The 25448-nt window shown below is 40.5% G+C and overlaps 2 protein-coding genes across 2 annotated transcripts in view; both read right to left on the bottom strand.

Moving 5' to 3' along the window:
* Nucleotides 1-5603: 5603 nt before the first annotated feature.
* gpr17 (G protein-coupled receptor 17) lies at nt 5604-12195 on the bottom strand. Its single transcript, XM_060918335.1, has 2 exons — nt 12058-12195; nt 5604-7246 (listed from the first exon to the last, which is right to left on the bottom strand). The coding sequence occupies exon 2, from the start codon at nt 7242-7244 to the stop codon at nt 6219-6221; it is 1026 nt and encodes a 341-aa protein (XP_060774318.1). The 5' UTR covers nt 7245-7246; nt 12058-12195; the 3' UTR covers nt 5604-6218.
* A 1266-nt stretch (nt 12196-13461) lies between these two features.
* The window catches only part of LOC132884620 (unconventional myosin-VIIa), an 82051-nt gene continuing 70064 nt past the window's right edge, over nt 13462-25448 (bottom strand). The window contains 9 exon segments of the mRNA XM_060918461.1: nt 13462-13995; nt 14117-14236; nt 14452-14535; nt 14629-14745; nt 17985-18170; nt 18298-18404; nt 20101-20188; nt 20285-20398; nt 20507-20612. Of these exon segments, the coding sequence (XP_060774444.1) occupies nt 13900-13995; nt 14117-14236; nt 14452-14535; nt 14629-14745; nt 17985-18170; nt 18298-18404; nt 20101-20188; nt 20285-20398; nt 20507-20612 (1018 nt within the window). The 3' untranslated portion in view covers nt 13462-13899.

The raw sequence follows: 25448 nt of genomic DNA, 5'->3' as shown, positions 1-25448 counted from the left end.
CAAATAGACTAACCTCTAGGTTTCGTGGCATCCACATCATTTTATATGCTTAAAGGCATAAAATGGATTATGATTTACTTTTCTAGAACCAAGAACAACAGCACCATGAACAGTTGTAAATAAAAATATACCGAATGGTATAGAGGGTCGATTTCTTCCTAGCCCAGATTGTAGACTCATGCAGTGTATTTCTGAGTTGTGTCAGGCGATTAGATAGACTGAAGCGCCCCTTTGATTCGATATCCATTTGGGTTCATATTTTTCATTACACAGGAAGTGTAATAAACATGAAGGAGGTACATTATTTTCTTAACTGCTGAAACTTCGAAATGCCTTTGGAAAAGAAACTCAAAGTAAATAGACCAAGCAAGTGATGTTCAAGCAAAATACAGCTTGCATGAAGAGGTGACAGAACTGTACGTTTTGTCTGATTCAGATGAAAGAGATTACTATCAGCAAGTACAACTTTTCTGTTTACCACAATTGCTTTTCAGAAGACACAGAGTGAGTACACGCTTGATTTGCAGCCCTAAACCAGAAAAATTTGAGATGGTATGCTGAAATTGAAAGTAAAACTGAAAACACTGAAAAACTTGCAACACGTTTCAAAAAAATAAAAAGAAAGTTGAGACAGTAAAGCATTTATGACTTTGTAATATTACCATTCCCTCTCACAACACATCTAAACAAAAGATGTTTAGGGACAGAAGACACCAAGTGATGAAACCTTTCAGGTGTTATTTTGTCCCATTCTTCCTGCAAACAGGTCTTAAGGTATGCAAAAGCACAGAGTTGTCATTGTCATACTTTTCCTTTCAAAATTCACCACACATCCTCTATTGTGGAAAGAACGGACAGGCACCCTCTTCTTCCACAGTCATGCCTTTGTAATGTGTGCAGAATGTGGTTTTGCCTTGTCTTGTTGAAATGTCCCTGGAAAAGATGTCATCTTGAAGGCAGCATATGTTGCTCCAAAATCTCTAAGTACTTTTCTGCATTAATGCTCCATCACAGAAGTTACGTTTGCCATACCATGACAGACCCTGGCTTTTGGACTTGTTGCTGGCAACAGTCTGGATGGTCCTTTTGGTCTTTGGTCTGGAGCACATGCCATCCATTTCTTCCAAAAAGACCTGGAATACTGATTCATTGGACCATAATACGTTTCCACTGTGTGATGGTCCATCCCAGATGCCTCTGAGCCCAGAGAAGTTGACGGTGCTTCTGTACACAGTTAACATAAGGCTTCCGTTTTGCACAGTAAAGTTTTAACTGGTATTTGTGGATGTAACTCCATATTGTGGTGCTCCATATTGTGGTTTACCAAAGTAATCCTGAGCCCATGTGGTTAGATCAGCTACAGATGAATGATGATTCTTGATGCAGCACCATCTGAGGGATCAGAGATCACAGGTGTTCAGCTAAAGCTTGCACCCTTGCCCTTTACAACCTTCACAAATGTGTGTAGGTCTTATGAGAGCATGAGATAAGACCATGAGTAGGCAACCCAGCCTCCATTTACTCCCCTTTCTTTGTCATCAGTGGCAGGGGAAAATGCCTTGATGTGTGAGAAAGTAAGGGTGAAAGAAAGAAAGAAAGAAAGAAAGAAAGAAAGAAAGAAAGAAAGAAAGAAAGAAAGAAAGAAAGAAAGAAAGAAAGAAAGAAGCTTTCTGCTGACAATCCACAGATTGAGTCACATGATATGAAAAGAGAACCCAAGTACACTTACTGCATGGGGGTTTCCGTACTGCTTCTCTCTCAATTCATGAGCAGACAGCAGCAATAGCCACACTGAAGAATGTGTGCGAGTATGCATATGAACGCCCACATACTGTTAATAAATGACACAGTCTCACACCAATCTTTCACCCTTTGTAACAGTGCATTCTACTGTTACTCCAAAATGGTCACATGGCACAATCAGCTCTGACAAAACAAAGATAGAAAACATTTGACTGCTGTGAAAGCTCTATAAGAAATGAAACTTCACTGTTCTTCTCGTATAAGAGCTCACGTGATGTATCATGCTAACAATATACAATTTCCATGCTACACTCACACACTGCCTCTGCCCTCTAGTGTGAACGAGTTGTGCATATTTATGACTGTATTAGCAATAGTGAACTGGTGCAATGTACTTTTCTGGTGTGACCTCCATAGAAACTCTGCCAAAACGACTTAAAAATAGCAAAGAGTTTAATGTACACATGATTACAAAATGGTGCTTCAAGCACGCATTATACAGCAATATATATTGAAATAGAGCGATATAAGTGCTAAAACATCACATCCAGTGAAATGGAATAATAAATAGCTTCATATTGAGTCACTGAGGCAAAAGAAGCACATCATTGTGATTAAATATACCAAAGCAAAAGAGGTACAAAGTGGTGTGCAATGCAATGCATACACTACCGTTCAAAAGTTTGGGGTCACTTTGAAATTTCCTTATTTTTGAAAGAAAAGCACTGTTCTTTTCAATGAAGATCATTTTAAACTAATCAGAAATTTGGACTATTCTTTCAGTAATTCACTGCTGAAACATGCACAGCGCTTTCTGGACACCCGGCGGAGGGAGCCAGTGGCCTCTGACTGCCTGCGCAGGCTGCAGGGTGCTCTCAGGTACAACCCCGATTCCAAAAAAGTTGGGACAAAGTACAAATTGTAAATAAAAACAGAATGCAATAATTTACAAATCTCAAAAACTGATACTGTATTCACAATAGAACATAGACAACATATCAAATGTCGAAAGTGAGACATTTTGAAATTTCATGCCAAATATTGGCTCATTTGAAATTTCATGACAGCAACACATCTCAAAAAAGTTGGGACAGGGGCAATAAGAGGCTGGAAAAGTTAAAGGTACAAAAAAGGAACAGCTGGAGGACCAAATTGCAACTCATTAGGTCAATTGACAATAGGTCATTAACATGACTGGGTATAAAAAGAGCATCTCGGAGTGGCAACGGCTCTCAGAAGTAAAGATGGGAAGAGGATCACCAATCCCCCTAATTCTGCGCCGACAAATAGTGGAGCAATATCAGAAAGGAGTTCGACAATGTAAAATTGCAAAGAGTTTGAACATATCATCATCTACAGTGCATAATATCATCAAAAGATTCAGAGAATCTGTAAGAATCTCTGTGCGTAAGGATCAAGGCCGGAAAACCATACTGGGTGTCCGTGATCTTCAGGCCCTTAGACGGTACTGCATCACATACAGGCATGCTTCTGTATTGGAAATCACAAAATGGGCTCAGGAATATTTCCAGAGAACATTATCTGTGAACACAATTCACCGTGCCATCCGCCGTTGCCAGCTAAAACTCTATAGTTCAAAGAAGAAGCCGTATCTAAACATGATCCAGAAGCGCAGACGTCTTCTCTGGGCCAAGGCTCATTTAAAATGGACTGTGGCAAAGTGGAAAACTGTTCTGTGGTCAGACGAATCAAAATTTGAAGTTCTTTATGGAAATCAGGGACGCCGTGTCATTCAGACTAAAGAGGAGAAGGATGACCCAAGTTGTTATCAGCGCTCAGTTCAGAAGCCTGCATCTCTGATGGTATGGGGTTGCATTAGCGCATGTGGCATGGGCAGCTTACACATCTGGAAAGACACCATCAATGCTGAAAGGTATATCCAGGTTCTAGAGCAGCATACGCTCCCATCCAGACGACGTCTCTTTCAGGGAAGACCTTGCATTTTCCAACATGACAATGCCAAAACACATACTGCATCAATTACAGCATCATGGCTGGGTAGAAGAAGGGTCCGGGTACTGAACTGGCCAGCCTGCAGTCCAGATCTTTCACCCATAGAAAACATTTGGCGCATCATAAAACGGAAGATACGACAAAAAAGACTTAAGACAGTTGAGCAACTACAATCCTACATTAGACAAGAATGGGTTAACATTCCTATCCCTAAACTTGAGCAACTTGTCTCCTCAGTCCCCAGACGTTTACAGACTGTTGTAAAGAGAAAAGGGGATGTCTCACAGTGGTAAACATGGCCTTGTCCCAACTTTTTTGAGATGTGTTGTTGTCATGAAATTTAAAATCACCTAATTTTTCTCTTTAAATGATACATTTTCTCAGTTTAAACATTTGATATGTCATCTATGTTCTATTCTGAATAAAATATGGAATTTTGAAACTTCCACATCATTGCATTCCGTTTTTATTTACAATTTGTACTTTGTCCCAACTTTTTTGGAATCGGGGTTGTATATACACTGTCTTGACTCACTGTGCACCGTGCAGGAGACCTAGCCGAAACCTGTCTGTGTTTAGGTTAAAGTTTAACTGATGAATACCTACTCAACTACATACACTACCGTTCAAAAGTTTGGAATGTCCTTATTTTTGAAAGAAAAGCACTGTTTTTTTCAATGAAGATCACTTTAAACTAATCAGAAATCCACTCTATACATTGCTAATGTGGTAAATGACTATTCTAGCTGCAAATGTCTGGTTTTTGGTGCAATATCTCCATAGGTGTATAGAGGCCCATTTCCAGCAACTCTCACTCCAGTGTTCTAATGGTACAATGTGTTTGCTCATTGCCTCAGAAGGCTAATGGATGATTAGAAAACCCTTGTACAATCATGTTAGCACAGCTGAAAACAGTTGAGCTCTTTAGAGAAGCTATAAAACTGACCTTCCTTTGAGCAGATTGAGTTTCTGGAGCATCACATTTGTGGGGTCGATTAAATGCTCAAAATGGCCAGAAAAATGTCTTGACTATATTTTCTATTCATTTTACAACTTACGGTGGTAAATAAAAGTGTGACTTTTCATAGAAAACACAAAATTGTCTGGGTGACCCCAAACTTTTGAACGGTAGTGTATGTAGAATTGCATAGCCACATAAATACTACAGAGTATTGTCACAAACGCACCAGAATCCACTCCGAACTCCACTTTCCAGCACACACCGCTGCTAAACACACACAGCGTTACATGACAAAGAGACTTTGTATGGATTCTGTTATTTTGGGTCTGTGAATGATTGGAAACAGGTGTGTGTAATCGGTAGTCTGTTGACAGTGAGTGAGGTGGATGGGTGTTGTAGTGTGGTGTCCATGTTTATAGGCTGTGATGAGTTTTGGGAAGTGGAGTTCGGAATGGATTTCAGCACATTCATGACCAGTATAAAAGGCTTGCTGGTGTACGACAGTATAGCTAAAAAGACAATTACATTTTGAACACATCAGCTCAGATAATATAAAGATTCATTTATGCACTTAGTTATTCTCAAAAGCAGCTGTTATAACATTGTAGCATCCTTTGCTTAGTGATGTTTTTCTTAATATGACACATGACTGCGTGTTAAAAATCGGCAAACAAATAAAAAAATAAAAATAATGGAGGATAATATTCAAAAATTGGCTAATAAAATATACGCAAATAGGCTTTGCTTTACTTTGGGACTTTTTCTCCCACACATGATTTTTGATCAGCTGTTGATTAGAAGCATTTCTGTGCCATTAATCAAATGTGTTAAATTTTAAGCAGAAGGTAAATAAATGGATATTTAACATGTAATGTTTGTCAAACTGTGACAGTGTACTGCAAGCACTCCAAAAAATGTTTGGAGGTTTTTTTTTTTTTTTGGCAAAGTCCAAAAAACTGATTCAGTTGAACCGAACAACTTTGAATATAATTTGTCAGTGATTTGTTGTGAGTAAAACAAATAAAGTGTTGGATGAAATTTGTCTTCTGACCACTCACATCCGGTACTGTTACACAATCACTCACTTTCAGAAAGATTGATCCAGGTCAGGGTCACAGTGGGTCCAGAGCCTGTACTGGGAATACTGGGTGTAAAGCGGGAATACATCTTAGACTGTAGTTTTTAACAAACTGTAACTTTTGATTTTAATGGTCATAATGGTGTCAAATTGTGGATTATAAGTAAATAAACATCTAGTTTCTTATTATGAGTATTTTTAGGCCCAGGTACTCTGACAAATCCTCAGACTAAACCAACTGGCTGATGTCTTTGGTATTTGCATAACTTCCCTTTTTCACTTCCGGTTAAGAAAATCACACACCAGCCAGTCAACACTTTTAATTATGTTCAAACGTCGACATGCCCAAACCCAGTGTCCATGTACTTCATTATACGAAGAGCTACACCATATCAAATTGATCAAACAGAATATGAAGCCTGGCTTATAGATGACAGGTATAGATTTTAAAATGCTGTTTTCTCAGAACTCTGACTTGGCACTGAGGGAACTCTCATGTGTCCCTTTAAGTTCTCCACTGGTAACTGCAGATCCACCTGATTTATCTCTGCACAGGAGTCTTTGCACAGTGCCTCTGAATTTCTCTGCTCCAAAAAGGTAGACCAGTGGGTCCAGAGCTCCGTTCAGGCAGGAAAGAGATGAGGTGAGACGATTAGCCAGGGCTAAACCTTGCTGTGTTCGGCAGGACAGATCTGGATGTCCATAACCCAGGATAAATGTGGCCCGGCTCACATGATATGGCAGGAAGCACACCACATAGATCAGCATAACCAAGCCGATTGTACGCAATGCTCGCACTTTCAGTGCCGGCTCCATCCTTAAACCCTTCCTCAGACTGTTCACTATGAGCAGGTAACAGGAGAGTGTGACCAGGAAAGGAGGTGTGAATGCAACGACGAGGGAGGTTAAGGCTCGGCGGGAAGCTTTCTCTCTATACAGCTGCAAACATACTGTGGTGCCGTTCGCTTCTACAGTTTGCTGGGTCACCAACAAGGGAGCCATGGCTACAATTACTAGAGCCCACAGAGCAAAACTGGTTATGTGAGCAAAGCGGGCATGGCGGACTTTCAAAGAGCTCACAGCATGCACCACAGCAAGGTATCGATCACCAGCTACACAAGCCAGGAAGTAAAGACTAGCGTACATGTTAACATAGAAAAGGAAGCCAGCTACACGGCAAGGAACCTCTCCAAATGGCCAGTGACCTCCTGTCAAGTGGTATGTGGCTCGTAGAGGCAAAATAATAACATAAGAAAGGTCAGCCACAGCAAGGTGCATCAGGAAGACATTAGCTGGAGAGGAGGTTCCTCTCTGACGAGAGAAGATCCACAGGGCAAGGCTATTGCCATTCAGAGCAAGAAGAAAGATGATGATGTAGTAGAGGCCAAAGAGGAGATTCTCCATTGTGTTGTCTACAGGCTCACAGATCTCCACTGTCTGATTGGACAGCAGTGTGGGAAGCACAGTGGGAGAGGGTTCCATGCTCATAACTAGGAAAAAAGAGAGAAAAAAGAAAATTTATGGCTTAAACCAATAATTATGGCAATATATTTTGAGGCATTTCAAGAATCTGTCTGTCTGTCTGTCTGTCTGTCTATTATCTATCGAATTCAGGGTACATTTTGCATCTCTGAGATAAACCTTTTGTTATTTTCCACAAAATAAATCTTTATTGAATCAATTTTGAACAATAATGCAAATTATGCAAACTTTCACCAGTAGTGATGCTTGATGTACATTTTAGATCCAATTTATCCATAAACCATTAACTAAATTACTCCCCCCACATTATTGGCTGTCTTCAACGACTGATTCATACATTCAACTTGAAAAAACATGAAGTGATTCAGTCTAACAATCTGTTTTGGGGGGGCTGATTCTATTAAGTTTTATAAAATCAATTGCATAGAAAGTCTATTTTCTGCATTATGTGAAATTTCAGTAGTAAAAAAATATATTTTTTTACCCGTCCCAATGTTCTTGTCAACTCTGTTATAAAACCGCATAAAATCCACAAAGACTTTTAATAATACACACGACACCTGCACCGAAAGAGGTCACTTCCTCTGGTGGGAAACTTCAGAAAGGCAGTGAGGTGTGTTCTATTTCTTCTCTCATTAATTTGAACAAAATGTTGAGGATACGCCAACAGTAGATTAATTATTCGTCAAATCTGTTATTGTGATATTGGAGTGAATCTCCCACTCATTTTCTTAAACAGTAAAATAATAGAATGCCTTTATTGTCACTGCATAAATGTACAATGAAATTTAGTTCATCATAGGAGAGCAAAGCCACTGCACACATGTGGGCCGCCACTCTTGGGCACTTCAGCCCAAGGCCGTCCCACGTTAACCTAACTGCATATCTTTGGACTGTGGGGAAAACCGGAGCACCCAAAGGAAACCCATGCAGACATGGGAGAACATTTTAACTCCACACAGAAAGGCCCTCGTCGGCCACTGGGCTCGAATCCAGAACCTTCTTGCTGTGAGGCGACAGTGCTAACCATCCATCCGGGTCCATCTAGACAGAACATATTCCACACGGGAGATCATACATCTTGTTCATATGAGTCTATGGCCGAGTTGTAGCGGCTTAGTTGACAGTAGGTTTTTATAGCCTTCGTGTATCTGTTGGGCTTGCCTTTGCGCTTAGGCCGGTAGGCCCATTATTCAAGCTTTAGGTTACATTAGGGTACACGAGTCTAGTACTGGTCATTAAGGAGCCTCCTCACCTTTGATTGTTGTGCTTATGGTTTGAGGTGATACTTTGCATACAGTTTGAACTGGTTTATGCCATCCAATGTGTGTGTGTTTTATATTTTTTTTATTTGAATCCTTGTTTTCTTTGATATTGGTGTGAACTGAATTGGTGAGGCATAACTCCTAGTGATCATCCTGTTAGTTGCTTATACTCTCTCCTGTGTACTTTAAGCCAAGTTGTGGGTGTCCTGCCAAACATATCATCAGAGCCTATTGCACACATTTCCTATTGTATTGTCTCTTCTGTGAGAAGAATATTTATCTCTGTAGCTTTTAACTATTAAATTAACAAACTGTGAACCGCTTCTTTCCATCTCGTTGTAGAGATTGGTTACTTTTATATCATATTGCAACAAAAATAAATATTTGTACTGTATCAGCATTTTTTGGTTTCCTGTGTGCCTGAGGCTACATCCACACGACAACGGCAACGAGATGTTATTTAAAAAAATATCGCGTCCACATGGGCAACGATCAGTAAAATATCAGGTCCATACGGCAACGCAATGCTTGCTGAAAACGATGCAATACACATGCCACACCTCTAGGGGCGCTGTAAGATGGTCCCTTCGGAGACACCAGAACAATAGAAGAAGTAAGGACGCATGCGCATAAACTATTATGCACGAGACTTCATATTAGCCACAAAGTCAGAAAAAATCTGTTCGTAAAATTACATTATAATGACCAAATACAATGAAAAGTATTTTTCCAGTCTCACCTGTGAAAGGTAATCCCATGTGATCTCGTTTGGATGGTAAACCTGTTGGTACAGTTAAACGCAGCACATGAATGAGGCATCTTTATTCTCCGCTTTGACCCATCCAATATGGCGGCGAGGATGACGTATGATTCTACGCGGAAGGTGGCGTCTTTAATGGTCCAGAATAAATTGAATGCTACACGTTGATGGATTAATTTGTTCTTCTACGCCCTTTTTGAGGAATGTATTGTAGGACTTAAACCAACATCTGAAGAGGTGAGATCGCTCCTTTTTTTCCCTATTTTTGCTGGCGGGATTGACTCTACCCTAAGGGCTATTCTCTCTCTCTCTCTCTCTCTCTCTCTGGACCATTACACAATAAATATTCACAGTGAAAATATTTTGTAAGCGCGTTTCATGAACCAAGTTATAGGATTTGTTGACAACTCGCATCGAGTTCGTTACACTTCTACCTGGCGTGAAGCAATCACAGTCATGTGGTTGTGACGTCATCGTAAACAAATCCGTTCTACTCATCCAGACGACTTCGCAATGGCAACGTTGCCAGATCTTTCCACTCTGGAACCCGTTCTCAAAAGATTGCGTTTTGGGGCACCCAAAACGCCGGTGCTGTGTGGACGCCAGGCCTAAACGATAAACAATTTTATCAGATTCACCTGAATCCATTGCCGTGTGGACAGGGCCTTAGTCTTGCTCTTGGTAACATAGGAGTTTGAGAGAGTGTATCACACTAGGTTTGGGGTCACATCAACATCAGTTTAAAAATTAAGCTTACTTTTTTTTTGTTACACTGAGTAAATCTTCTACAAAAAATAAAACAGGATCATCTTCAAGGTCAAGATTAGGCTCTAAAGTTTCAGTGCAAACAGAGTTCACAAGAGGATTTCCAAAAGGAGTGAATGTTTTGGTGTTCGGTGTGCTTTAGTTAGTGGGAGCTGTTTGGGCATTTGGCAGTGATAGAGCCCTGAGAAACAGGAGATGTATCTCAGGAGAATGTGCAGATGCAGGCAGATGGTCGTTGGCGAATGGTGGGTTATATACGACGGCCGCACCTTTGTCATGGGACTCCACTGCTACACCCTGCTATTTTCTACAGCTTTACATAGATGTGTCCACGCAACCTGATCCCATGTAGACCTTAGTGATCAAGAGTTGGAGAGATAAATTTGTGCAACAAGTTATTACTGCTGACCTTTCCCCAAGACCTGACTGTAATATATAATAATGATAGAAACATCTTTTGCAAATAATGTATCTACAAACTCCTGATGCTTTTGGCTCAGGGTGTGATTGATTGTCTGATTTTAACAAGAATAAAACAGATTTACAAGAAAAAAAATATTGTATTTCTTGGGATTTCTAAAGCTGAAAGATAAGACAAAATGTCGTATCCAAGATTCCCTGATAATACATGCATTTTGGCATTGAAGGCGGTCATTGCTTGAACAACGTTGCAAAATCCAGCTCAGCTACTTTAGATTAATTACACGTAAAATACTTTATTGACAGAATAAATAGAAAATAAATCACATAGGCATAAAACAAAGATTTGCAGCCAGTAATAAGCTTCTTGCCAAGAAACAGTCAAAACTGATTTATTCCTGGTTTTGAAAAAAATAAAAATAATAGGGAGACTCAGTATCAATATTTTCAAAACATCCAAAAAAATGTGAAACGGGTGTGTATTAAGGAGTGTTTCAAGTCCTTGGAGTCTGTGCCTTAAAGATGTTGAGTAGGCCAGTAGTAACTGGGGGGCGACTACACAAGTTCCACAACCATCCAAGCCCTTAGTACTAGACACAAATTAAAGCAGGCTGTTACAAAACTCTGTTGTCGGGGGAAAGGTTACACCGGATTGTATTTTTTTTTTGCTTCAGCGGAAAACCTTAGGCCCAGTTCTTGCGAACAGAGAAGGCTGACTATATGAGCTGAGCTCTGTGTGCACCGAGATGGCTCTTGTCCATGGGCACATGATAAAAAGAGTCCTCGAGCAATCTGTGGGACTCTGCACTAAGCCGTTTTCTCAGCGGAAAGACCATGAACGGTGAGTAAAATACAGTACGCAAGAGTGCGAGTCCCTCCACACAACTGACAGTTGCCTGTCTAAAAAACACACTCCAAAAGAGAACACCTGCCATCATGCCCTCTGACCTTTGTTTCTGAGAATTTTAGTGTAAAAAATGCTTTTCAGGACATGTTTCAAGGAAAGCAGAGAGGACTTTGCCACAGATGTGCAAGAATGCCAGCACAAATAAAGGGATGTGAAGGACTCTTGGATTCAAGTCTATTAAGGGATTGGGCATTGTTACCATACACTCCATTTGAGATTCTGTATGTCTTTGCATATGCTAACATGGCTTGCTAGCTTTAAATATGAAAATGAGCTTGAAAAACCCATTGTAGAAATATAAATGAAACAAGAAACCTTTTTTATATTATATACTTTTATAAAAAGGTATCAAGATTTTATAGGTAGTCCAGCAAATCATCTATTCCCCTTTAAAACTGATTTTAGGATCTTAGAAATGTTTGCAGGTAAACACACTCATGAAAACGTAAATGACAAAGTAACTGAAGGAAGAAATTTCTATTCAGTTCTGTATTCATTTTTCACATTACTTTTTATCCATTGTTGTGGTCAGTCACCATTTAGGATAATTTGCTGGAAACCATAATCATATTATTCAAACTCCGAAACGTCAAGAATGGTAAATAACAGTCTAAAAGTCATGCCGAAAGTAATTGGTAAAAAGAGGTAAACCGAAGGCAAATCAATTATCACACTACCAGTGAGAAAGTGATGAATACTCACCCTTGTTGGTTCCTCTCAAGTCGGTTGAGCAGTGCAGGCTAGGATGAGTATAGCAGAGAGAAGTAGAGAGGGTGTAGTTTGGCTCTGAAAGTGGGTTTGTTAACAGCTGCTGTGAGACCAGAAGGTTATCCAGCAGCTTCTTCTACATGCAGAGTTTGTGGAGGAGTAAAGACCAGGTGGAGGACAAGGCTAATGAACGAATGAGCTGCACTGTCCTTACACTGCAATGCTTTCCAGATATTTTACTGCCGCTCTTTTTGTGCCCGCAGCAAATTTGATTACGCAAAAGCAAGTCCAATAGGAAGGCTCTGGCGTGACCTCTGACCTCAGGCTTTTTTTTTTGCAATGCCATTCTCCTCTAAGAGCCACTTGTGCATGCCACAAAGGCTTGAGTCAGAAGATGCGGTGCATTTCGGCAGAGAGAGAGAATAATGACATGCCTTTACAATGTGAGGTTAGACACAGTACCATGGCAACAGGGTCTAGCTCCATACTCCAAAGTCCTGCTGCATTAAAAAAAAAAAGCTTCCAAAATGTTGTAACCTTCAAGTGTGTCAATACACTGAAGATAGAGCCAGCATTTGATAGGCCTGTTTATGGATAAAGCTGATGAGATGATCCATTCTGTTAAAGTCGCAAATTCGAGAGCGAGACCCCCCACCAATGCTAACTTCATGGTAAAGGAATGCCTAGAGACTGAGAGAAAACAAGAGCATATAGAGAAGCTGGAGGCCTTGTTGCTTTGGGGCCTGCTGTGTGTTGGGGAGAGCATCAGAGACTGGGGCAGCGGCGTGCAAAAATAATCTCATCACATGGTCTTGAGACAGATGTGTAAAGGGGCCCAATAATGCTAATAATCTGTCTTTTATTCTGGAGCGCCACAGCTGTGTAAGACACACATCGCTCTTTCTGCTCTAATCAGACATGTCCTCATCGATATTCAAATACAGTTCACTCTTCTGAATAAGGCCACTATCTAGGCTCCCTGTCCGCCTCTAGACTTTGCCTAATAATACACTGCCAAGTCTGAATTGGGCTAGATCCAAGCCCCTGCATTTAATACACCCCCGTCTTTATATTGAGCCCATGTTTTTGCTCTGAAGCAAAACAGCGTGATGTGACCATTTAAAACAGAATAAAGAAGAGTCACACAAAAGCAGAAGAGCTGGCAAGTCTACTTTTGGTACATGGCATACTCCTCAATGTTCCCAATCACTGTGAATAATAAGGTTCTATTTCTGAATACACAATAAGTTAAATAAACTCCGCAGACATCACTCTAAATGATCCTTCACTTGGTGTATGATCCTATAAATAAGTGCCAGTAGAAGCAATAAGCAATGAGTCATGTTCTTTTTATTTGGCCATTTTTACCAAAGCAACTCTTTCGTTAAGATAAATGTGCAAATACATTGTAATGAAAATGGATAGTTTAGGAAACAAATGCTCACTACTTCACAGTGCTGTACCGTATATTCATAATCTAAGCAAAATTATGTATCATATCATTTTGGGAGTGACATAGAAAGTATAGCGATACTTTGTTCTTTACATTTGGAAATAAATAAATAAATGATCAGGAAAAAAAAGAAAAACAGACTCGTTTTCAACACCTTACCAATAAACAGAAGAGAAAAAGTCCAATCGAAAAGATCTAAAATCTCATGCATGAATCAATAAGAGGATTTTAATGACTAAACATATCCTTCAACATTCATGTCAAGCTTGTTTAACCACATACTGTATAATTTCTTGTTGCAAATATAAAGATTGGAAGTGAAAGTATGCATGCTTAAAGGCAGAATAAAATTATTTCTTCATTTTTCCAGGTTGAATCAGGTTTCAGTTACGGTAGCGCTGGTTCCTGGTTCTCGGTGCTCTTATGTCGTTCAGATGCATGTTGACATAGGATGTCAACAAATCGTCAATTTTGTAGCCCTTATGAAGTTCAAATAAAAAGAGAGATCAAAATAATTCATTTAAAATTGGCACAAAAAATTTAACACCTGGAAAGACTGTGGGGCTGGAGGGACTGACGCGAGGTTTTTGTATTACTTACCAGGGAGGTTTCACACAGAATCTTGTTTCCTTGGACCAGATTGCCAATAGTCATGTGGAAGTATGTGCTCCCACTGCACCAGTTTGCGATCATATTGAATGGGTGTACTGCTAGGACATCCTTAAAAATGAGCAGTATATTTATTAACTGATTCATAAAAAATCACAGTTGAGAAAATGCAAATGAAAATAGTATACAATATCCAAGATGTCGATTCATGTAGCTATGTGATAGTTCAGAAAAACATCAGGTAATCTATCTGAACAACAACCATGACTTTTTGATTATTTGAAACTGATCCTTGTATGAATTAAAGTAAAGAAAAATATATTTACTTTGGTTTTAGGATGTATGACTGTCACCCCCTGTTTGCTGATGGCAAGCCTCACGATATCAGGGAAGCCGGGCTCAGATGTTTGCTGCATTAAAAGAACATGTTACACAAGTGGCTATTAATGCACAACATGAACATCAGCACTGGAGTCTGACTTAGTCGGGTCACGTCTCATTACCTTCACATCGAAGAAGGCACAGCCAAACGTGGGCCACTTAAAGATGACCTTCAGGAAGGCCACCATGGCATCCTCCGCTGTCATGTTTGCATGTTTGTTGTATGCAGCCATAATGTTCTACAGAAGATGGATTACAGAATGCATATTACATAAAATTTGTGCCCATTATGGAAAGATATACAGAGGAAAATATTATGAAATATGAGTAAGTGAATAACTAAGGCATAAAAACGCAATAGGAGCAGCACACCAACACAAACAATATTTCATTCATTCATTATCTGTTTACAGTTACATTAAATGTTGTGGATCATCTGTAAAACCAGTTGCTGCTATCAGTTATCAAGGTTCTAACGAGGCCTTTTCAGTGTATTGGGCCAATACTCAACGTTTCCTTACCGCTATGCCTACAATATTGCCGACACACCTGTAAAAGTTGCTGCTACACTAATAAAAATACTTGCCAACCTTGAAAATATGGTCTTTTGGTTAATTTTCTCTTGTTATCCCCACGCGGTGGTGACAGCGCGCCGCCATGTGACTGTTCTACATTCGGACATACTCCACTCTCCGTCCACGCAAGTGCCCAGTGCATAGCTGCTCGAATAGTTCCATGTGGAGATTGTCACTGATCATGTTAGCCCGGTTTACCTCCTTCCTTATACTGTGTTCATGGTAAAGTGCCATCCGTGTTAAGAGGCGCTTACATGCATTTAACCCATCTGAAGCAGTGAACACAGACATGCACACATAAGTGAGCAATGATCACACACACATACCCAGAGCAGTGGGCAGCTACAGTGGCGCTTGAAAGTTTGTGAACCCTTTAGAATTTTCTATATTTCTGCATAGATATGACCTAAAACAACATCAGATTTTCACACAAGTCCTAAAAGTAGATAAAGAGAACCCAGTTAAACAAATTAGATAAAAATATTATACTTGGTCATTTATTTATTGAGAAAAATTATCCAATATTACATATCTGTGAGTGGCAAAAGTATGTGAACCTCTAGGTTTAGCAGTTAATTTGAAGGTGAAATTAGAGTCAGGTGTTTTCAATCAATGGGATGACAATCAGGTGTGAGGGGGCATCCTTGTTTTATTTAAAGAACAGAGATCTATCAAAGTCTGATCTTCACAACACAAGTTTGGGGAAGTGTATCATGGCACGAACAAAAGAGATTTCTGAGGACCTCAGAAAAAGCGTTGTTGATGCTCATCAGGCTGGAAAAGGTTACAAAACCATCTCTAAAGAGTTTGGACTCCACCAATCCACAATCAGACAGATTGTGTACAAATGGAGGAAATTCAAGACCATTGTTAGCCTCCCCAGGAGTGGTTGACCAACAAAGATCACTCCAAGAGCAAGGCGTGTAATAGTTGGCAAGGTCACAAAGGACCGCACGGTAACTTCTAAGCAACTGAAGGCCTCTCTCACATTGGCTAATGTTAATGTTCATGAGTCCACCATCAGGAGAACACTGAACAACAATGGTGTGCATGGCAGGGTTGCAAGGAGAAATCCAGTGCTCTCCAAAAAGAACATTGCTGCTCATCTGGTTTGCTAAAGATCACATGGACAAGCCAGAAGGCTATTGGAAAAATGTTTTGTGGATGGATGAGACCAAACTAGAACTTTTTGGTTTAAATGAGGAGTGTTATGTTTGGAGAAAGGAAAACACTGCATTCCAGCATAAGAACCTTATCCCATCTGTGAAACATGGTGGTGGGAGTATCATGGTTTGGGCCTGTTTTGCTGCATCTGGGCCAGGGCGGCTTACCATCATTGATGGAACAATGAATTCTGAATTATACCAGCAAATTCTAAAGGAAAATGTCAGGACATCTATCCATGAACTGAATCTCAAGAGAAGGTGGGTCATGCAACAAGACAATGACCTTAAGCACACAAGTCATTCTACCAAAAATGGTTAAAGAAGAATAAAGTTAATGTTTTGGAATGGCCAAGTCAAAGTCCTGACCTTAATCCAATGGAAATGTTGTGGAAGGACCTGAAGTGAGCAGTTCATGCGAGGAAACCCACCAACATCCCAGAGTTGAAGCTGTTCTGTACGGAGGAACGGGCTAAAATTCCTCCAAGCTGGTGTGCAGGACTGATCAACAGTTACCAGAAATGTGTAGTTGCAATTATTGCTGTACAAGGGGGTCACACCAGATATTGAAAGCAAAGGTTCACATACTTTTGCCACTCACAGATATGTAATATTGGATCATTTTCCTCAATAAATAAATGACCAAGTATAATATTTTTGTCTCATTTGTTTAACTGGGTTCTCTGTATCTACTTTTAGGCCTTGTGTGAAAATCTGATGATGTTTTAGGTCATATTTATGCAGAAATATAGAAAATTCTAAAGGGTTCACAAACTTTCAAGCACCACTGTATGCTACAGTGCCCGGGGAGTAGTTGGGGGTTAGGTGCCCTTGCTCAAGGACACTTCAGGCCATGGCTGCCCCATGTTAACCTAACTGCATGTCTTTGGGGAAACTGGAGCACCCGGAGGAAACCCACGCAGACACAGGGAGAACATGCAAACTCTATACAGAAAGGACCCCGTCAGCCACTGGGCTCGAACCCAGAACCTTCTTGCTGTGAGGCGACAGTGATAACCACCACACGACCGTGCCGCCCAAAGGTATGATACGAGTTAGATCTGGAAAGTCATGTATTATAATTGAATGGCTGATGCTGAAAATAAAGCTGACACTTGGTGAATATCAACTGGTTGTTTTATTCTCATTCCATAAATACCATAAATATGTCACTATTATAGTTGAATATTAATTATAATAAGTCTTTAATCATGACTGGTGCCACTACGCTAATATTTTGGTCTAGTTAGAACCCTGAGTTATGTTATAATATCTATAAATGGTCGTTCCCTCACCAGCCTGTCTTTATTCTTTCTAAAGTAAATAAGAGAAAAATGCAGCTAATCATTTTATTGCGAAAGTACAAAGCCTTTCATCCTGAAGACTCTCCTGTCTTGGAAAACCTCAAGTTACAACTTTAGCTTTGACTGTTACAAAACTGAAACTGGAGACTCCTTCTAACAATACTAAATAAACGTCTCCTCAAACAAAAATTTCACCATATCGACAATTCAACGTCTTTTAATCTGTTTAAGTAGAGCATCCACCATACACGTCCCTGTATCAGTTGTTACTATAAAAACAATAACGTATCTGAACCTGTGATTGGCCCTGCACCTGAACTACAGTCATAGCTGGCGTTACAGAAAAATAACACCGTCTGACCAATCAGCACTGAGCATTCAGCAGCACTGTGGTAGAATAAGAGATAATGAAATGCATAATGCCAACATTTCTTACCTTTTTCCAGTCCTCAGCTGACATGGCTTTTAGCTGATCATTGGGCACAAGCTCTTTCAGCATCTTAGTGATCATGACAAACTGAGTCTTGTCATCTTTCACTTTCACCCTGAAGAGGAGAGCGGCCAGCTGCACCATGTCCTCTTTAGTACAGCGGTGGTACCCTCGCAGATACTTGGGGAGTTCCTGTGTGCAAAGAGAACTGATGTTAGATAAGGAGTAACATCATCAAAGTGACTGATTCCTCAGATTTGAATTAGATGAATCACGTGATTGGGAAGAAAAAAAAAGAGGAAGGAAAAAATGAGTTCACCTGGGGAAAGTGGAAGATGCAATCTGCTTCCTGATCTCTGCCAGGGATTACGTTGAACCACAATTTCCTCATGAAGTACACCTGGTATGAAATGTTCACTGGTCCTCCTACAGGTTAAGCACATGGCATATAATTAAAGCAACTTTAACTGGGGTGGGTTTCCCAAAAGCCTCTTAACGCTAAGAACATCTTAACTAGGAGAGAGAGCGCGTTTGTTGTGCTGCTCGCTCTACTATTTAACGATGATCTTTGTGCTGCAGTGCTTTTGGGAAACTCAGGTCTGGTTATTTTACTTTTAACTGAGGTTACACTGTTGGAGGATTACTGCACTGCAAAAGAAGAAAAAAAACAAGCACTATGTATAATAAATCAATAAGAATTATTTCCACTGTAATCCTTTAAACCAGGGGTCACTAACTGGTGGACCACGATCTGAATGTGAACCCAGAAAAGCATTTTAGAGGACCGAATGGAGAAGAAGAAAAAAAAAACTGTTGCAGAGCATTCAATGTATGAAAAAAAAAAGGCTATAGTTTAGCTATTTGCCAACATGAACCAGAGCTTGTATCAATGGGCTCGCAGGGCTACGCAGAGAAACACAATTCAGATTCAAATATCAGAAGTTGTATATAAACTTTTTTTATTCTATTCACATTCACTGGATATGAACAACCATGTGCTCTGATTGGCTACTCTACTACTAGGATATCAGCTCATATACCATGAGTAGAAGAAAAAAAATGGCCGAGCGTGTTGCTGAACCAAGGGCGAAATAAAAACTCTATTCGAAAACAAAACCCCCAAAAATACAAAAAAAAAAGCAAGAAAATATGGAATAAAAGTGTTTGATGGTAAGAACGTATCGTTTTTTTTTTCAAGAATTATTATTATAGCACTTTTCACAATTTGCTCCTGTCGTTTCACTGGTTTGTTTACATTCTAAGCAGAACTGATTTTGTCAGACATTTTGTATAAAGTTTTTATTTATAAAATTTGCAAAAAATAAAAATAAAATGCTCTGTTTCTCAAAACCCAGTGAATGTGGGTCAAATAAAACAGTTCTACTCAATCTTGTCGTACCGTATATGGCTTATAACCAACTCAGCGCTCCGTCCTCGTCGACTATCAGCTTATTGTACAATTCGATTTCGTGGAATAACTGTTAAATATATTACTAATATATATTATTCATAGCACCCCCAAAAATATTTACCACCAGCCGCCACTGGTGGCTTCTTTAGCTGATCCTCTGGTGCAGCTTATTCAATCATCACATGAATTTATGCAAATTTATTCCATCTGTAAAGAGTCCATGGGAATTGCAAAGTGTAGTAACGTGAAGCACCACTATGAAATAAAACAACCACTTCAAATTTGTGAGTCTTATTTATATTCATGAATTTATCACAAGTGATTAAACATTAATAAGTAACAGTTGTAATAATTCAGTCATATTATCCAGAGCTTTGTTTCAGAAAATTTAGAAGTTGTGTGTAATTTACTGTCTGCAATGTTTGCACCCGCTGCACTCTTGCACTTTATGTTGCTATTTGTTGATTTGTCGTCCGGTGGTGATTAATGTAGCACCATGGTGCTGGAGAAATGTTGTTTCATTTTAACTGTGTACTGTATCAACTGTATATGGTTGGAATGATGATAAAAAAAAGCATTGACCTTGAAAAATGTAAAAAGGAATTTCAAGAACCTGGACCTTTCACAAATTTTACTTGAATACCCTCAGTCCAAAGCAAGGCAGGTCATGACAGCTGAGCAGCTTTTATCTTTATACTACCATGAACTCACCATCCTTCACCATCTTAGTTTTCCTGGACCAGTTCGTGATCTGTCTCAGACTGTCGAAGAAGTAGTCTGCTTCATTCAAACTCAGAACCTGAACAAAACAAATGAAAACAGCTGCCAGTTAACATGAAAGATGACTTAAATTTTATGGAAGTTGATAATCTTTAGTGACGTTCTTGGCACACACTTTGTCTGGTGTTTTTACAAAGATGCTGAAGCCATCGTCTGAGATCAGCCCGAGTTTATCGGCGATACTTCTGATCAAATCTCTGATCTTGGTGTTAGTTGCGACTTCCATTGTCTGTTCAGAAAAGAGGGATTGCAGCATCAGTGGGTGCCAGATTTACACACAGTGCCCATGTTTTGTTTGTTAGTTTCTGTAATAATGTGGTAGCTTGTGTTGCATTACCTCCGCTGTCTCATTTGGGAAAAAGATTTGGTGGAAAATCTTAAAGCGGTTCTGTTGAATGGCGTCCAACTCAACCTGGGTAGGAGGAAGCTTCCTGGGCTCCATTCTAGAGAAAGAAAACACACACACACACACACACACACACACACACACACACACACACACAGTCCTCATGTGATATGTTATATAGATAGTTTGTATGTTACAGGTGATTTTTGAAATCAGGTGAATCTGAATTCACCTACGTGATTCTAGATTTACCCAGGTGAGTCTAGATTTAAGATTCATTTCCCTACTTATTTAAATTCACACGTGCATTTTAAGAATATTTAGATTTGACAATATGGTGGATGGGCGGCACGGTGGTGTAGTGGTTAGCACTGTCACCTTGCAGCAAGAAGGTCCTGGGTTCGAGCCCAGCGGCCGGCGAGGGCCTTTCTGTGTGGAGTTTGCATGTTCTCCCCGTGTCTGTGTGGGTTTCCTCCGGGTGCTCCGGTTTCCCCCACAGTCCAAAGACATGCAGGTTAGGCTAATTGGTGGCTCTAAATTGACCATAGGTGTGTCAGCACTGCGATAACCTGGCGACTTGTCCAGGGTGTACCCCGCCTCACCCATAGTCAGCTGGGATAAGAACAGGATAACCCTGTAGAACAGGATAAGCGCTACAGATAATGGATGGATGGAATATGGTGGACAGTGAAGGTGAAACTAGCAAACGAGAGTGTTGTAGTTTTGAAACATTCCATAAACAGCTAAATGAAATAAGAGAGCCTAAAAAGAGGAAAACAATCAAGTTAACACTATATCTGGATGATGGTTTTTATGACGAAATTGTAAATTGGCTCAAAAATGAAAGTGGCCCAAAAATGAAAGTGGCCAATTGAACCTTACAATGAAAGAAAAAGCACTCGTTAAAGAAAAGAAATGGAGAGTTGATGGTGAAAGACTATTAACTGACAATAATAAAGTAATTCCAAAGAAGAACCTCCATAACACTCTGTGTGAGGCACACAGAGCAGTAGCCCACCAAGGAAGAGATAAAGCTGAAAAATATGTGAAGGAGAAATATGCCTTGATTTTGCGAGACATAATCAAAACATTTGTCTCTGTTTGTTCTACTGTATTCATGAGCAGCAAAAGCCAGTTAAGAAGAAGAAGCCTTTATTTATCACACATACACTCAAGCACAGACTTAGGTGGTGTTTACATTAGACCGTATCCGTCTCGTTTTCATCGCGGATGCACTGTCCGTTCACATTAAAACGCCGGGAAACGACTCCACAGGCGGAACAACTTGAATCCGCCAGGGCCCACGTATTCAACCCAGTTCGTATCTGATCCGGTGCTGTGTAAACATTGAGATACGAGGAAACGCAGTGCTGATCTCTAGCTGACGTCGTCATTGGACAACGTCACTGTGACATCCACCTTCCTGATTCGCTGGCGTTGTTCATGCCACGTTGGTCATGTGACGCGACTGCTGAAAAACAGCGCGGACTTCACGTCCTGCTATTGTTTCCGCCTTGTATCACCTTTTTGTTTTTCATTAAAGAGTATAAAAGTATGAATATAATACTTTGTTTTGTCATTCTTAATGTTGTTCATGGTAAGATGCAAATACTGACCATTGTGTAGTTATGATTGTATTTAGGCTTGCCATCCTTCCACTTGCAAGTGGTGAGTGACTTGCGCATGCCCGATATGCACTGGGATCACACACACAGCGGCTCAGTCCCGAATCACTGCTTGTGCGCTTCACTCGCGCGCTCTGTGAGCTGCGCAGGGCCGGAGTGCGCACCCTCCAGAGGGTACTCGCTGTTCAGGGCGGAGTGATTTGGAGCACAGCCGCTGAGGAGGAAGCGCTGAGCCGCACTGACACATTTCAACTTACGTGCCGTCTAATTAGTCATGTGATTAGCGTATCCGTGTATTGGCGTTGCTGTGTGCACGCGAATCGTGTATTGGCGTTGCTGTGTGCACGCGAATCGTCTTAAAAACGTTAATCTGATGATCCGCTGATACGGTCTAATGTAAACACCACCTTAAGCACACAGTGAAATTTGACCTCTGCATTTAACCCATCTGAAGCAGTGAACACATACATGCACACACAAGTGAGCAATGATCACACACATACCCAGAACAGTGAACAACTATGCTACAGCACCCGGGGAGCAGTTGGGGGTTAGGTACCTTGCTCAAGGGCACTTCAGCCCAACCTCAGCCCAAGGTTGCCCCATGTTAACCTAACCGCATGTCTTTGAACTGTGGGGAAAACTGGAGTAACTGGAGGAAACTCATGCAGACACAGGGAGCACATGCAAACTCCACACAGAAAGACCCCCCCTATTGGCCACTGGGCTCGAACCCAAAACCTTCTGGCTGTGAGGCAACAGTACTAACCACTACACCACCATGCCGCCCAGGTTACAAGCCATGTTGATGTGCATTCTGTGCGACGTACTTCTTGGTTTCCGAGTTGTTTGCGACGAGTCTTTTTTCCACGAGTGTTGGCGTTAATCACTAATCTTTTTTATTTTTTCTACAAATAATTTTACAGTATTCCTTTTCTTTTTTATTGGACTTTCACTTTCCTTTTTCTGCATTTAAATTTTTTTTTCCAGAAGAACGCCAAGACCGGAAGCTTTCATTCCTTTTTTTTCCTCCTGCGTAAAGACCACAAGCGGAGGCCATCCACATCGGATCTGTTTTAATATCGACAGATCCTCGATTAAGGTACGTGAATCCTTTCATCATGGCACACCTTCAGCTTGTTCAGTGTGCTGTGTGCAGGATGTTTAGTCATTCTTCCTCCGTCGCTAGCGATAGCTTTATTTGTGATAAGTGCAGATTAGTTAGCTCTCTGATGGAGAAGATTGCAGTTTTAGAAGTGCATATACAGACTTCAAAGAAGGCTAGTGAGAATGAGAACAGTGTAGTTTCTGCAGGGGAAAGTCTGGATGCCCTAGGTGGAGTTAGCAATCCCCCAACTCTGGCTTTAGAGCCCTCACAGAGGGACAAATGGGCGACGACTCAGCGGCATAAGCATAGAGCCAAAGCTACTGCTGAAGCTCGCCCATGGGAGCACCACTCCTCTCTGCTTCACATGTTGAACAGGTTTACGCTCCTTAGTGATGCACCCGCTGAGAAACCTGAAAGAGCTCTGGTTATAGGGGACTCTATCATATAGCACGTGAAATTAGCTAGGTGTTTAGGGGCACCAGCAGCTTTAGTCAGGTGTATACCGGGAGCCAGGGCACCGGACACAGCAAGTAATCTTAGGGTCCTAGGCAAGCACAGGTTCTCAAAGATAGTCATGCATGTAGGAGCTAATGATAAATGCCTTCATCAGTCTGAAGTTACTAAGAGTAACTTTGTAGAGGTGTTTAAATTAGCGAAGGCGATGTCCGATGCTGTAGTATGCTCCGGCCCCATTCCAATGCAGTGTGGCGATATAGCTTACAGCAGGTTATGGTCGCTGAACTGCTGGTTGTCCAGGTGGTGCTCTGAAAACAGTGTGGGCTTTATAGATAATTGGACTAATTTTGAGGGCACTGCTGGCCTGTTAGAGCGGGACGGTATCCATCCCACTCGGGAAGGTGCTGCTCTCATTTCTTGTAGCATAGGTCATAGTCCCAGAACAGGTCTAGTTAACTTCTGACAATCCAGAGCCAAGGCCAGGGAGCAGACGAACAGGCTAAACCAACTGTCTGTTAGCTGCACAGAGTCGTCACTCAGGGTCCACTACATCAAGACTGTGTCTGTTCCCTGAGCTAAACAAAAAAGGAGAAATACTCAGAGTTTTTGTTCCAGTAACCTAATCAATATAAAATTAGATCATACTAACTGTACAGCCACTGCCAGCACCTTTGATCTAAAGGTGGGGCTATTAAATATTAGAGCTCTTACATCTAAAGCGCTAATAGTTAATGAACTTATTACTGATCAGGAGTTTAATGTACTGTGTTTAACTGAAACATGGATTAAGTCAAATGAATATATAGCATTAAATGAAGCGAGTCCTCCTGGATATAGTTATATACACCAGCCTTGTCTAACTGGCAGAGGAGGAGGCGTCATTTTTATTTATAATGATTATCTAGGTGTAACACAAAAACCTGGTTATAACTTTAATACATTTGAAGTTCTTCATACTAATATAATGTATGTAGCCTCGAAAAATAAGTCTACCCAGTTAATTCCATGACTTATTATTTATAGGCCCCCGGGGCCATATTCTGAGTTTCTTTCTGAATTTGCAGATTTTATCTCAGACCTGGTTATTTCCTTAGACAAAGCTTTAGTTGTCGGAGATTTTAATATTCACTTCGATCACCCAGAAGACCCTTTGAAAACAGTGTTTGTGTCCATTTTAGGTTCAGTAGGGATTAATCAGAATGTCATAGGACCAACCCATAATGGTGGTCACACCCTCGAGCTAATACTAACATTTGGGTTAAATATAGAAAATATAATCACACTTGCACAGTCTGAAGTTCTCAGATCATTATTTCATCTCATTCAAAATATGTCTGAGTAATAATATATGCACCTCACCATGCTACTGTATTAAACGTACATTCACGTCAACTACTGCACAGAGTTTTATAAATGATCTCCCAGAGTTATCGACTTTGATTGGGTCACTGTCAGCCCCCACAGAACCTGATCAGGCAACTGAATGCTTAGAGTCAGAGTTCTGCTATACTTTCGATAATGTAGCTCCTCTTAAAAGGAAAATGATCAGAGAGAACAAATTAGCAACCTGGTATAATGATGACACTCGCACTTTAAAACAGACCACTTGAAAATTGGAATGTAAATGGTGTCAAACAAAATTGGTAGCGTTCAAATCAACTTGGAAGGAGAGCTTCCTGAAGTATAGAAAAGCTCTTGGTGCCGCTGGATCAACATATCTCTCCTCCCTAATAGAAGATAACAA

This window comes from Neoarius graeffei, chromosome 4 (genome assembly GCF_027579695.1).
Source record: "Neoarius graeffei isolate fNeoGra1 chromosome 4, fNeoGra1.pri, whole genome shotgun sequence".
NCBI lineage: Eukaryota > Metazoa > Chordata > Actinopteri > Siluriformes > Ariidae > Neoarius > Neoarius graeffei.
Note: the sequence above shows the minus strand (reverse complement) of the source record. Positions and strands in the feature narration are given on the sequence as shown.

What these genes read in the sequence shown, in the direction of transcription:
- gpr17 (XM_060918335.1), bottom strand. Translation starts at nt 7,244, where the DNA reads ATGAGCATGGAACCCTCTCCCACTGTGCTTCCCACACTGCTGTCCAAT.